This window comes from Barbus barbus, assembly GCF_936440315.1.
Source record: "Barbus barbus genome assembly, chromosome: 32".
NCBI classification, from domain to species: Eukaryota; Metazoa; Chordata; class Actinopteri; order Cypriniformes; family Cyprinidae; genus Barbus; species Barbus barbus.
Window position 1 is genome coordinate 17,776,819 of NC_136760.1, and position 14,946 is coordinate 17,791,764.

General features: G+C 40.4%; 1 protein-coding gene across 11 annotated transcripts in view; it reads left to right on the forward strand.

Annotated features, from left to right (window-relative positions):
• Window positions 1-6,095, forward strand: part of LOC306852691 (zinc finger protein 438-like) — a 53,101-nt gene extending 47,006 nt beyond the window's left edge. For 9 of the 11 annotated variants that reach the window (XM_079389735.1, XM_079389737.1, XM_079389731.1 and 6 more), the window contains 2 exons: window positions 1,459-3,025; window positions 3,101-6,095. In XM_079389735.1, the coding sequence (XP_079245861.1) occupies window positions 1,459-3,025; window positions 3,101-3,680 (2,147 nt within the window). In that variant the 3' untranslated portion in view covers window positions 3,681-6,095. Of the gene's footprint in view, window positions 1-1,438; window positions 3,026-3,100 lie in introns of all 11 variants that reach the window. The other 2 variants (XM_079389732.1, XM_079389733.1) reach the window with 1 other exon arrangement.
• Window positions 6,096-14,946: the final 8,851 nt, after the last annotated feature.

Genomic DNA, 14,946 nt, shown 5'->3' on the forward strand with positions numbered 1-14,946 from the left:
TTGATATGTTTGTGTGTAACTGTTACTGAATTTAGATCACTGTGAAATGTTTGAAAAAGAAATTCACTTTAAAAGTCACTTCTAAGTACCAAGTTCCAGGTACCTGTGTCCATTCCTATAATCACTTAGAATTAAACTTCAAAATTAGATAACAGTTTTGTAATGTTGGGCTATCAGGTAAATCTCCATGACCTATTGACCAACATCTGGCCTGCATTCCTTTACGCATGAGTGAGGAGTAAACACACACATATGCAAACTAAATTCATTCCCACAAACACATTCTGGTACTCACAACGAAAAACAGACCTACATCCAGATATACGTGGTGGCCAGATCGTAACCCTTCTCCTAACATAAACACCAGATCCCACCTTTGAACTCCTCACCTTTCATTCTGCTAATTGGTCCGTGATGCTCTTATTTTTCTTCATGGGACTGTGGCTAAAAATAAGTCCCCATTTCTTGCACCTAAAATAGAGTACTCTCCTCCCCTTCAACTGTTCTCATCTTCCCCTTTTAGGTCTGGTAAAAGCCCAGCTCTTTATGATGTTTCTGTTTTTAACCTAATTAATTCTATAGCGGCCTATATGGGATTAGGAATTACCCTGTTTTGTGCTTACAGGCTTCTAAAAACTGAGTGCTGAAACATTTAAATTTTTTCTATCCTCATCAGCAATCTTTAGAGCTACACTTTACTCTTTTTTTTTTTTTTTTTTTTTTTTCGGACTAATGACTTTAGTTTAGTTGCTACTAAATACTTATTTCTAATTAATCAAACATTGTTCCAAAGCATCTCTTTTGTCAAAGTTATAGACAACTATGTAGTTTGTTACATAGTTTGCTTAACTGGTAAAGCTTGCCACTAGCAGTGACAAGGTCATTGGTTTGATTCCAAAAGAAACACAGACTAATAAATGCATATCTTGAATGCCCTGTAAGCCACTGTGGATGAATGTCTGCCAAATGAATAAATGTAAATCTACTTTTTTTTCTTTCTTTTTTTATCACTGCAGAGTTTTTTTTTCTTTCATATTTGTTATTCTTCACGTCAGCAATTGTTAGGCAGAAGGCCACAAGGTTGTGACTTGTCATGAGTATGGTTGTTTAACTTTTATTCTTGTTCATGCAATAGTGATTCTACTGCTGGGCAGATGTTGTGCTTTAAAGGCGGTTTATTCCTTCTGCAAGTGTGTGTGTGTGTCAGTGTACATTAGGAAGCATGAGGAGGTATAAGACTTAGTGAGCTGCAGCATGAACAAGAGCAGTACACCAGGCTTGAATCAAAGAGGGCTCAAACTCTTTGCCCGAGGGTAAATTGGTGTGTGTGTGTGTGTGTGTGTATGAGTGAGTGAGAGAGAGATTGAAAAAGGAGTTAGACCCTCTCTTTCTTTGTTCACTATTGTTGCATCTTATATCTTAAATAACAAAGTTGAAGGCGTTATCTTGTTTTGACAGGTGATGCACGGCCCCACTCCCAAATGAAGGGTCTCCAGTTTCGCAGCATTGCCCCCAAAGCCCCAGCAGTGGTTCCATCCTCTGCAGTTCTATCCTGCCAACCTCCCTCAGCCCTTCCAGAAGCATCCACGGCTGTCAGCCCCAAATCCATCCTTGTCCCTGCCCAGAACTATGCACTCATGCAGGTGGCCGGACAAGAGGGGACCTTCTCTTTGGTGGCTTTACCTCACACACAACAGCAACAGCCAATCCAGAAGAACCTTAAGCTGCCTATTCCTAGATACCAATCGGTGCGAAGCAAGAGCACTCCAGAAAAAGGCAGTTGCAAGATGTCGAGTCCAGCCAAGGTTTCTGCAACCATACAAGCTCAATCACCTGCTGTGAAATCAGACCAGAGTTCAGACCCAGTATCAGAGCAGCTTGTTATGATTGATGCTCCTACTTCGTCCGAAATCAATGTTGCACCCTTGCTCCCAGGTTCACAGACAGATCGAAAAGTGGAACATAAAAGTGATGCCAGTCCACTCAAAAACCAGCACTGTCCTTCTGGAACCTCCCTTGTTGCCCCTGTCAAGAAAATCTCACCGGTTAAAACCCAAATAGAGGGTCAAGCCTCGGCTGGCAGTGCCATCACAGTCCTCTCACCTACTATCTTTAGCAAAGCTGTTCAGATCATTCCATCTCCACCCAGCGGCAAGCTGCCCATCCTGCCCTATGCCAAGGTGAAGAACTCCCTCCTTGCACCAGCCAGCCTCGCCAGCACCCCATTCTCAGAGAAGCAGACTGGAGCCAAAAGCAGCCTGAAAAGCCTCCCAGACAACAAAATCAAGTCCACAGACAGCAAAGTTAAAAGTGAAAGCCTAAGCCAAGACCACAACAACACCCAAATCAAGAAACCTCCAGGCAAGAAACGGGGGAGGAAGAGAAAAACAATGGAGGATATTCTAGCCTTCGAAGCCCGAAAGAAGAGATCCTTGTCGTTTTTCAGAAGGAGGGTACCTGAGAAACCTCCAACTGGTGTGTCGAATTCTGCCTCTCAAGAGAAGCTGCTTGACATATCCAAAAAGTATCGGAGTATTCGTCCCAAGCCGGTACTGGTAATGGAAACCACTATTCCACAACTTGTTCCGCTCCCTTCCTTGTCAACATCGGAGAACCTTGATCAGGAGCTTGTATTAGGGCAGCAGATATCAGGAAAACAATCGAGTGCTCCACAGTCTTCGCAAGTGATTTACAAGGGAAGTCGTCCGCTGCATCGATGTCCTACCTGCAACAGGTGTTTCCAGTTCAAGCATCACTTGCAGAGCCACATGAATAGCCACAGTAACCTGCGGCCTTACGTCTGCCCGGTATGCAGGAAGGCCTACGCTCACTCAGGCAGTCTTAGTACTCATATGAAGCTGCACCATGCTGAAAGCAGGCCCCGAAAGAGCCTTTGTTGTGAATTCTGTGAGAAGTCATTTGGTTATGTGGGTGTCTACTTTAGCCACTTGAGAGAGGTGCACCGGGTAATACTTACTGTTGAACCGTCCATCAGTCAACACGAAGAAAACATGTCTGTTGGAGAGTAAGTAATAAACTTCGAGTGTTGACCCTTGCTAAATCCTTCTTGTTCTTGACATAGACGTTCCTTGTTTTGCAGGTCTTCGGAAGCTGATGAACAGGCCTCAGAACAACGTGTTGACCCAGTCGAGCTACAAATTAAGTGTGGGCGCTGCCAAGCCATCACCCCTACCTTTGCTGACATGAAACTGCATTTGTTGTACGTGCACGGAGAGGAGGTCCAGGTGCGACTGAGGGATGGGGCCATGCGTGGGGGCCGTGAAGCAGAGGATGAACTGGTCAAACATGCAGCACATTACTGGAGGCAGCTCAATGAGAAACGCAACCTAGTGCACTGCGGCACCTGCGACGAGGAGTTCTCCTTTTCCAAGTTCAAACGCCACCTCCATTCTCACCATCAAGAAGCTAGAGAGAGTCAAGAAGAGGAGGACAAAGAGGAGATGATGGGTAAGGAGGACGATGTATTAAGGGGCCTCAGTAAAGGTATATCCCTGAGGGTGGGGTCTCACTTTAACTGCATCCTTTGCAGTAAGGTGTTTAATAAGAAACAGGACGTTATTGAGCATTGGAGGGCACAGCACAACTGTGAAAATCCCACCCTTCTATGGGATGTCCTGGACTTTAAAGGGGAGAGCAAGCTTACTGATGGGCCAAATTAACTGCAAATGGGTAATTTATTATTTGCTCCATGTGTCGACTGTGTGGTTTATGCAGGATGCAGTGACGTTAATGCAAAAAAAAAAATCCACTAATAGACTTTTTATGTTGTTCTTGTTGTTTTGTTTTGCACTGTTTTTTAATATCACAAATGTTGTTTTGTAATGCTTGAATTTTTTTGTAATGTTTTATGTTTGGTCTTTTTCTTTAACCTGCATAAAAGCAGAAGAAAATAATCGATAAAATTCACAAACCGTAAATTCAGTCATAACCATGGCCCAGGTGTAGATGTAATATAACTGCCACAAATAGAAAATCCTAAGGATGATAATTATCATTTTTAAGGTTTGTGGACACAGTGTGTTAGTAACTGCTTCAGTTGAGTGAATCAGGTGAAACAGACTAACAAAGGCTCATCAAAAACACATTGCCACTCAGACAAATTGAAAATTTGCTATAGTCTGAATACAAATGGGGAATGATTAGCATGCTTGAAATAACATGTCAAAGAACATTCAAAGTAACACAAATTATCAGTGACATTCCACCAACACATACATAATCACACAGTTTCAGTCCTCACTCCACAGCTAAAATAAATACTGCCAGAAAATCTCTGCTGACTTTTCAGTCTAAGACAAGCAGGTCCACTAGTAAGGATTTAAAATATCGTCAAGAAAATAATAAACTCAGTTTGGCCAATCTTTAACTGTTAAATTTGGTATGAATGTGTGTGTGTGTGTGTGTGTGTGTTTCATTGAGTATTATTCTATGTTGTATTTTTGGATGGAAATGTTATGTATTTAATTATTATTATTTTTTTACATGGTGATTTACATGTGGTGATTTATTTAAATTGACAGTCTATTCAAACAGATTTCTGTTCGTAAAAAATGTCAGGGTAAAGGAATGTAAAAAAAAACTCAATTGTTATGTATGTATACTTGTATAGATAGATTACAAATATATCTAAAAAATACTATATACAGCTGTATATTGAGAATATATATTTACACAGACTTCCCCTGCTGTTTTGTTCTAAAAAATTAACAATGAAATATATTTACCTGTTACAGTGTCTTAAATGTTAAACCTGCAGCTTCAGCTACATTACCAGTCCAAGGTTTGAGCACACTTGACAGAATTTTTGGCTGATGATTAAGCTATGCTTAAATGTTAAAACACATTTTTAGGCTTTGCGTAAATAACACACATTTCACACTTTTTTTTTTTTAAACTAAACTTTTCATTAAAATAAAAAAAAGTATGATGGGACCGAATAGTAAAGATAGCACCCAACAAGTGCCCAGCACACATGGCAACTACTATTCAAAAAAACTTCCCAGGTGGATTCTTCATTACTTTGTTGAGAGATTGCCCAGAGCTGGAATCTAGGCTGCTTAAAGGCTGAAATACACTACATGATTTTTCCCCATTTTGCAGTCTGGAAGAGTCTATTCTAGTTTCCAAAAGTTACAGCCAGTTTGCCGATTTTGGGTGGTCGAAGTTGACAAATTTTAGAAAATCACAGTGTATAATGGGTGCTTCTTTTTTTTTTTTAGCTTCAGACAATGATTCATTCCAGTTGGGGGATATCAGACACATTTGATATTTGTAGCCGATTTTAAAACAGTTTGTTGTGTTTGGAACAACTTCAAAGTCTGGTAGTGAGTAATCCTTTAAGTGTTTTAGTCGACCAGTGTATGAATCTGTTCAGTCTTGTAGCGTATTCCAGCCTTAAAATAAAATATATTTTTGTCATTATATAATTCCATTTGTTTTTTTCATAGTTGACTTTAATATTCTGAAAACATAGACCTTACTAATGATAAAGAATAAGTGTGTTCAAACCTTTGACTGGTGTTCGTTCTGTAAACAGTCATCTACTTTAACTGGTGCTTTACAAAGCAAACTGATAAAGTTCGCTAACGTTACATTCTTGACACAAAACGATCAGCAAATCCCAAAGCACCATTTCATTTGTCTTTCAAAGTTGAGTTCATATTTTAGATAACCTAAAGTCAGTAATGTTGATCTTAACAGTCAATAAACAGATAAATGCTGCTTGTCTTGTTGAAATTACCCTGCAGGTGTCTTCGTTGTAGAACTTGTCTTTGGTGGATTGCTCCTGACTTTAGCCTGATTACCTTAAAAAGAGAATGAAAAGAAATGATTTTGTTTAAAATGTGGTTTTAATATATTTAAAGTAATTGATTGTTTAATGATGGAAAATATGTGAATCGGTTTCACTTAACAAGCCAGTAATGACACAAGTGTCTGGTAGCATTTCCAGTTCTGAAGTTTTTCCGCCACTGTGATAGTTAAACGTGTCTGTTTGTGGCTTTAGATAAACTAAGCCCTAAATAGCATTTGTACGAGAAAGAGCATCGTCCCTGCATTATTGATTATTGGTGCCTAAATAAAAAAGAAATAACTAACAACAGTAATAGTTGGTGTGTTTATTGTGTGCAACAACCTCCTGGCTGTCTGACTTTGATTTCTCCCATCATCAAGCGAATACATAAGCTGCTGCGTCTTAAGGCTTTTCTTATTCCATATTACAAAGACATTTACCGCAAGACTTCATTTGTAGGTTGCACAGAACAGTGAGCCGTGTAAGGCAAGAATTAAATCAATTTCAGCTGGACACATGATGGATTCATATTTATACAACAACCTATATTCACTGAAGGAGTGCTAATGCTTTTATAATGTCTGCTTGAATATCTTACATCATTAAATTATCACTATGTCATCATTATATCGTAATATTAATACACATTTCAAACAACTATTAGAAAGCACAGTTTCCCGTCCCAGTGTGATCATTTTGGTCACTAATGCAACATCCAGTATTTGATATCGCTTATAATTGTGAGTTACAGTCTTTCTATCGCATTTTATATTGTATTCCTCAGTGCTTCCCAAGCAGCTCTGGCTCTGATTTATAACCTGCATTAAATGATCATAACTTCTCTGTCCCAATAGCGCAGTCACTTCAGATGCAGGTAGTGAAGGAACGTCAACACCTATGCATATTCCTCTTTAATCTGTGTGGCACGCTTTCTCACTTCCACTCTCTCTCTTCACACCAGGAACATGATCACTCACAGGAGATCAAAGCCCATCCTTCTAACAGGATTAGAGGATGGAGCTTTAGAAGGAGGAGAGTGTCTGTTTTAAAGTAAATGAAGGATGTAGGGCTGTAGAAAAGAGAGGCAGAAAGGAGGTTGCAGGAGAGAGAAAGGAAGTAGGAGATTGCAGAGACGCGATGCTGGGGAAAATAAAACATGTAAGAAGAGACTGTAAAAGAAATGGGGAGAATTGACAGTGAAACCACATGTGCGCACACACCATCCACTTCATTTGCAGAGATGACCATGATGAGGATGAATTCTTCATGAACTATGATGAATGGATACTGATATAAAAATGGAGAATGATAAAAAAAGTTCTCCCATCCAAAAAAAGAAGCGGCAGAGATACAGCGAGCATGTAGACATTTTAATGCAGCATTAACCTGCACGGAGACTAATGGAAGCAAGAAGCTCTATCGATCTGTCCCGGTTTGCTCGGAGGAGGAGAAATAGAGAGATAATGCTGAGCTGAAGATGAATGAATGAAGGGAAGGGTGTGTCTGAAGTAGATAACCATCACCTGCATTTACAGACACAGGCCTGTCTGGAAGCCAGAGTGTGATGTGACCTGAATGAACCCGTTCACTGGAATGAGAAGCTTAGCAACATTGAAAGCTTTATGAGAGAAAGGAAACATATCAAAGCATCTTACCTCTCATAACCTGCAATATGATCTATTTATTTGACGTTATAGAGGATTTAAAAATGTAGAATGAGACTTGTATTGATCCATAAGGAATTGTTTGAAATGTAAAAATCAATTTAAGTTGGGTAAAATAATTTTAGCCTATTGGAAAATAACATTTTCATGTTTTATGTGTAAACTTGACTAAATTTACACTACACTACTGTTCAAAGGTTTGGAAGCATGGTTCATCAAGCATGCATTAAACTGACAGTAAAGACATAATGTTAAAGGGGTCAAAAAGGGATGCCCATTTTCCACAAGTTGATGTGATTCTTTAAGGTCTCAATGAAAAGTCTATACTTTGGTTAAAACTTCTCAATGGTAGTGTAAAAAACAACCTTTTTTACCCTGTCAAACTCAGCTCTGTTTTCAGCAAGCTGTTTTTAGTCCATGTTGCTTTAAATGCTAATGAGCTCTGCTGAACCCGCCCCTCTCTTCTGCAGGGTGAAGAGCAGACTGTAAAGTCAGCCGTGAAACTGGCTAACTAGCACATTTTTAGGAAAGGCGATTTGCAAAGATTCATAAAAAACGTTTATACTCACTTCTGTAGGTGAAGCTGGATCACGAATGATTCGCGCAAACAAACGCATTTAGGCAGATTGGGGATTGGAGCATTTCCCTTGATCCTCTGCGTCTTCAGCAGCTCAGATGTCGGGAGTAACTGACGACTGCTATATTCATTATTACATCCAACAACAAAACACCTCAATCTTTAATTGGAGACATCTTGTCTTCTCCTGCACGGAGTCGACACACTGGCAGACAGCTCTCAGCTCACTCAGGGCGGGTCTAAGGTAAGACAGCCTCGTCAACCGACTATCGTGGAAGTGGTCTGTGCAGAACTAGTCATTATGACAGGAATCTCAGAACAGCCTGATTTGAGAGAGGGAACACTGGGTGGATTTTTGTAATAGGATGGATGTGTACACACATTTCCAACACACATTTATGTTCAAACAACTTATAAAGTGAATTTTGCATCCGATGACCTCTTTAAAAGCTTTCTATCTCAAATAAATGCTATTTTTTTTTTACTTTCTTTATGGTGGCCCAATAGTGCACTAATGGACTACTGGGCCGTTGTGTTTCCATTGTGTTGTGGCTTGTTTCCATTGTGTTGTGCTAACTTCATTGTGTTGTGGCTTGTTTCCATTGTGTTGTGGCTTGTTTCCATTGTGTTGTGGCTTGTTTCCATTGTGTTGCGGCTTGTTTCCATTGTGTTGCAGCTTGTTTCCATTGTGTTGTGGCTTGTTTCCATTGTGTTGTGCTAACTTCATTGTGTTGTGGCTTGTTTCCATTGTGTTGTGCTAACTTCATTGTGTTGCAGCTTGTTTCCATTGTGTTGTGGCTTGTTTCCATTGTGTTGTGCTAACTTGTTTCCATTGTGTTATGCTAACTTCATTGTGTTGTGGCTTGTTTCCATTGTGTTGTGCTAACTTCATTGTGTTGCTGCTTGTTTCCATTGTGTTGCGGCTTGTTTCCATTGTGTTGCTGCTTGTTTCCATTGTGTTGTGGATTGTTTCCATTGTGTTGTGGCTTGTTTCCATTGTGTTGCAGCTTGTTTCCATTGTGTTGTGCTAACTTCATTGTGTTGCAGCTTGTTTCCATTGTGTTGTGCTAACTTCATTGTGCTGTGGCTTGTTTCCATTGTGTTGTGGCTTGTTTCCATTGTGTTGTGGCTTGTTTCCATTGTGTTGCAGCTTGTTTCCATTGTGTTGTGGCTTGTTTCCATTGTGTTGTGCTAACTTCATTGTGTTGTGGCTTGTTTCCATTGTGTTGTGGCTTGTTTCCATTGTGTTGTGCTAACTTCATTGTGTTGTGGCTTGTTTCCATTGTGTTGTGGCTTGTTTCCATTGTGTTGTGCTAACTTCATTGTGTTGTGGCTTGTTTCCATTGTGTTGTGGCTTGTTTCCATTGTGTTGCAGCTTGTTTCCACTGTGTTTTGGCTTGTTTCCATTGTGTTGTGGCTTGTTTCCATTGTGTTTTGGCTTGTTTCCATTGTGTTGTGGCTTGTTTCCATTGTGTTGTGGCTTGTTTCCATTGTGTTGTGGCTTGTTTCCATTGTGTTGTGCTAACTTCATTGTGTTGTGGCTTGTTTCCATTGTGTTGTGCTATCTTCATTGTGTTGTAGCTTGTTTCCATTGTGTTGTGCTAACTTCATTGTGTTGCAGCTTGTTTCCATTGTGTTGTGCTAACTTCATTGTGTTGTGGCTTGTTTCCATTGTGTTGTGGCTTGTTTCCATTGTGTTGCAGCTTGTTTCCATTGTGTTGTGGCTTGTTTCCATTGTGTTGTGCTAACTTCATTGTGTTGTGGCTTGTTTCCATTGTGTTGTGCTAACTTCATTGTGTTGCTGCTTGTTTCCATTGTGTTGCGGCTTGTTTCCATTGTGTTGCGGCTTGTTTCCATTGTGTTGTGCTAACTTCATTGTGTTGCAGCTTGTTTCCATTGTGTTGTGCTAACTTCATTGTGTTGTGGCTTGTTTCCATTGTGTTGTGGCTTGTTTCCATTGTGTTGTGGCTTGTTTCCATTGTGTTGTGCTAACTTGTTTCCATTGTGTTATGCTAACTTCATTGTGTTGTGGCTTGTTTCCATTGTGTTGTGCTAACTTCATTGTGTTGCTGCTTGTTTCCATTGTGTTGCGGCTTGTTTCCATTGTGTTGCTGCTTGTTTCCATTGTGTTGTGGATTGTTTCCATTGTGTTGCTGCTTGTTTCCATTGTGTTGTGGATTGTTTCCATTGTGTTGTGGCTTGTTTCCATTGTGTTGCAGCTTGTTTCCATTGTGTTGTGCTAACTTCATTGTGTTGCAGCTTGTTTCCATTGTGTTGTGCTAACTTCATTGTGCTGTGGCTTGTTTCCATTGTGTTGTGGCTTGTTTCCATTGTGTTGTGGCTTGTTTCCATTGTGTTGCAGCTTGTTTCCATTGTGTTGTGCTAACTTCATTGTGTTGTGGCTTGTTTCCATTGTGTTGTGGCTTGTTTCCATTGTGTTGTGCTAACTTCATTGTGTTGTGGCTTGTTTCCATTGTGTTGTGGCTTGTTTCCATTGTGTTTTGGCTTGTTTCCATTGTGTTGTGGCTTGTTTCCATTGTGTTGTGGCTTGTTTCCATTGTGTTGTGGCTTGTTTCCATTGTGTTGTGCTAACTTCATTGTGTTGTGGCTTGTTTCCATTGTGTTGTGCTATCTTCATTGTGTTGTAGCTTGTTTCCATTGTGTTGTGCTAACTTCATTGTGTTGCAGCTTGTTTCCATTGTGTTGTGCTAACTTCATTGTGTTGTGGCTTGTTTCCATTGTGTTGTGGCTTGTTTCCATTGTGTTGCAGCTTGTTTCCATTGTGTTGTGGCTTGTTTCCATTGTGTTGTGCTAACTTCATTGTGTTGTGGCTTGTTTCCATTGTGTTGTGCTAACTTCATTGTGTTGCTGCTTGTTTCCATTGTGTTGCGGCTTGTTTCCATTGTGTTGCGGCTTGTTTCCATTGTGTTGTGCTAACTTCATTGTGTTGCAGCTTGTTTCCATTGTGTTGTGCTAACTTCATTGTGTTGTGGCTTGTTTCCATTGTGTTGTGGCTTGTTTCCATTGTGTTGCAGCTTGTTTCCATTGTGTTGTGGCTTGTTTCCATTGTGTTGTGCTAACTTCATTGTGTTGTGGCTTGTTTCCATTGTGTTGTGCTAACTTCATTGTGTTGTGGCTTGTTTCCATTGTGTTGTGGCTTGTTTCCATTGTGTTGCAGCTTGTTTCCATTGTGTTGTGGCTTGTTTCCATTGTGTTGTGCTAACTTCATTGTGTTGTGGCTTGTTTCCATTGTGTTGTGCTAACTTCATTGTGTTGTGGCTTGTTTCCATTGTGTTGTGGCTTGTTTTCATTGTGTTGCAGCTTGTTTCCATTGTGTTGTGCTAACTTCATTGTGTTGCAGCTCTTTTCCATTGTGTTGTGGCTTGTTTCCATTGTGTTGCAGCTTGTTTCCATTGTGTTGTGCTAACTTCATTGTGTTGTGGCTTGTTTCCATTGTGTTGCAGCTTGTTTCCATTGTGTTGTGCTAACTTCATTGTGTTGTAGCTTGTTTCCATTGTGTAGTGGCTTGTTTCCATTGTGTTTTGGCTTGTTTCCATTGTGTTGTGGCTTGTTTCCATTGTGTTTTGGCTTGTTTCCATTGTGTTGTGGCTTGTTTCCATTGTGTTGTGGCTTGTTTCCATTGTGTTTTGGCTTGTTTCCATTGTGTTGTGGCTTGTTTCCATTGTGTTGTGGCTTGTTTCCATTGTGTTGCAGCTTGTTTCCATTGTGTTGTGGCTTGTTTCCATTGTGTTGTGCTAACTTCATTGTGTTGTGGCTTGTTTCCATTGTGTTGTGCTAACTTCATTGTGTTGTGGCTTGTTTCCATTGTGTTGTGGCTTGTTTCCATTGTGTTGTGCTAACTTCATTGTGTTGTGGCTTGTTTCCATTGTGTTGTGGCTTGTTTCCATTGTGTTGCAGCTTGTTTCCACTGTGTTTTGGCTTGTTTCCATTGTGTTGTGGCTTGTTTCCATTGTGTTTTGGCTTGTTTCCATTGTGTTGTGGCTTGTTTCCATTGTGTTGTGGCTTGTTTCCATTGTGTTGTGGCTTGTTTCCATTGTGTTGTGGCTTGTTTCCATTGTGTTGTGGCTTGTTTCCATTGTGTTGTGCTAACTTCATTGTGTTGTGGCTTGTTTCCATTGTGTTGTGCTATCTTCATTGTGTTGTAGCTTGTTTCCATTGTGTTGTGCTAACTTCATTGTGTTGCAGCTTGTTTCCATTGTGTTGTGCTAACTTCATTGTGTTGTGGCTTGTTTCCATTGTGTTGTGGCTTGTTTCCATTGTGTTGCAGCTTGTTTCCATTGTGTTGTGGCTTGTTTCCATTGTGTTGTGCTAACTTCATTGTGTTGTGGCTTGTTTCCATTGTGTTGTGCTAACTTCATTGTGTTGCTGCTTGTTTCCATTGTGTTGCGGCTTGTTTCCATTGTGTTGCGGCTTGTTTCCATTGTGTTGTGGCTTGTTTCCATTGTGTTGTGTCTTGTTTTCATTGTGTTGCAGCTTGTTTCCATTGTGTTGTGCTAACTTCATTGTGTTGCAGCTTGTTTCCATTGTGTTGTGCTAACTTCATTGTGTTGTGGCTTGTTTCCATTGTGTTGTGGCTTGTTTCCATTGTGTTGCAGCTTGTTTCCATTGTGTTGCAGCTTGTTTCCATTGTGTTGTGCTAACTTCATTGTGTTGCAGCTTGTTTCCATTGTGTTGTGCTAACTTCATTGTGCTGTGGCTTGTTTCCATTGTGTTGTGGCTTGTTTCCATTGTGTTGTGGCTTGTTTCCATTGTGTTGCAGCTTGTTTCCATTGTGTTGTGGCTTGTTTCCATTGTGTTGTGCTAACTTCATTGTGTTGTGGCTTGTTTCCATTGTGTTGTGGCTTGTTTCCATTGTGTTGTGCTAACTTCATTGTGTTGTGGCTTGTTTCCATTGTGTTGTGGCTTGTTTCCATTGTGTTGCAGCTTGTTTCCACTGTGTTTTGGCTTGTTTCCATTGTGTTGTGGCTTGTTTCCATTGTGTTTTGGCTTGTTTCCATTGTGTTGTGGCTTGTTTCCATTGTGTTGTGGCTTGTTTCCATTGTGTTGTGGCTTGTTTCCATTGTGTTGTGGCTTGTTTCCATTGTGTTGTGGCTTGTTTCCATTGTGTTGTGCTAACTTCATTGTGTTGTGGCTTGTTTCCATTGTGTTGTGCTATCTTCATTGTGTTGTAGCTTGTTTCCATTGTGTTGTGCTAACTTCATTGTGTTGCAGCTTGTTTCCATTGTGTTGTGCTAACTTCATTGTGTTGTGGCTTGTTTCCATTGTGTTGTGGCTTGTTTCCATTGTGTTGCAGCTTGTTTCCATTGTGTTGTGGCTTGTTTCCATTGTGTTGTGCTAACTTCATTGTGTTGTGGCTTGTTTCCATTGTGTTGTGCTAACTTCATTGTGTTGCTGCTTGTTTCCATTGTGTTGCGGCTTGTTTCCATTGTGTTGCGGCTTGTTTCCATTGTGTTGTGGCTTGTTTCCATTGTGTTGTGTCTTGTTTTCATTGTGTTGCAGCTTGTTTCCATTGTGTTGTGCTAACTTCATTGTGTTGCAGCTTGTTTCCATTGTGTTGTGCTAACTTCATTGTGTTGTGGCTTGTTTCCATTGTGTTGTGGCTTGTTTCCATTGTGTTGCAGCTTGTTTCCATTGTGTTGTGGCTTGTTTCCATTGTGTTGTGCTAACTTCATTGTGTTGTGGCTTGTTTCCATTGTGTTGTGCTAACTTCATTGTGTTGTGGCTTGTTTCCATTGTGTTGTGGCTTGTTTTCATTGTGTTGCAGCTTGTTTCCATTGTGTTGTGCTAACTTCATTGTGTTGCAGCTCTTTTCCATTGTGTTGTGGCTTGTTTCCATTGTGTTGCAGCTTGTTTCCATTGTGTTGTGCTAACTTCATTGTGTTGTGGCTTGTTTCCATTGTGTTGCAGCTTGTTTCCATTGTGTTGTGCTAACTTCATTGTGTTGTAGCTTGTTTCCATTGTGTAGTGGCTTGTTTCCATTGTGTTTTGGCTTGTTTCCATTGTGTTGTGGCTTGTTTCCATTGTGTTTTGGCTTGTTTCCATTGTGTTGTGGCTTGTTTCCATTGTGTTGTGGCTTGTTTCCATTGTGTTTTGGCTTGTTTCCATTGTGTTGTGGCTTGTTTCCATTGTGTTGTGGCTTGTTTCCATTGTGTTGCAGCTTGTTTCCATTGTGTTGTGGCTTGTTTCCATTGTGTTGTGCTAACTTCATTGTGTTGTGGCTTGTTTCCATTGTGTTGTGCTAACTTCATTGTGTTGTGGCTTGTTTCCATTGTGTTGTGGCTTGTTTCCATTGTGTTGTGCTCACTTCATTGTGTTGTGGCTTGTTTCCATTGTGTTGTGGCTTGTTTCCATTGTGTTGCAGCTTGTTTCCATTGTGTTGTGCTAACTTCATTGCGTTGTGGCTTGTTTCCATTGTGTTGTGGCTTGTTTCCATTGTGTTGCAGCTTGTTTCCATTGTGTTGTGCTAACTTCATTGTGTTGTGGCTTGTTTCCATTGTGTTGTGCTAACTTCATTGTGTTGTAGCTTGTTTCCATTGTGTTGTGGCTTGTTTCCATTGTGTTGTGCTAACTTCATTGTGTTGTAGCTTGTTTCCATTGTGTTGTGGCTTGTTTCCATTGTGTTGTGCTAACTTCATTGTGTTGTGGCTTGTTTCCATTGTGTTGTGCTAACTTCATTGTGTTGCGGCTTGTTTCCATTGTGTTGCGGCTTGTTTCCATTGTGTTGTGGCTTGTTTCCATTGTGTTGCGGCTTGTTTACATTGTGTTGCAGCTTGTTTCCATTGTGTTGTGCTAACTTCATTGTGTTGTGGCTTGTTTCCATTGTGTTGTGCTAACTTCATTGTGTTGTGGCTTGTTTCCATTGTGTTGTGGCT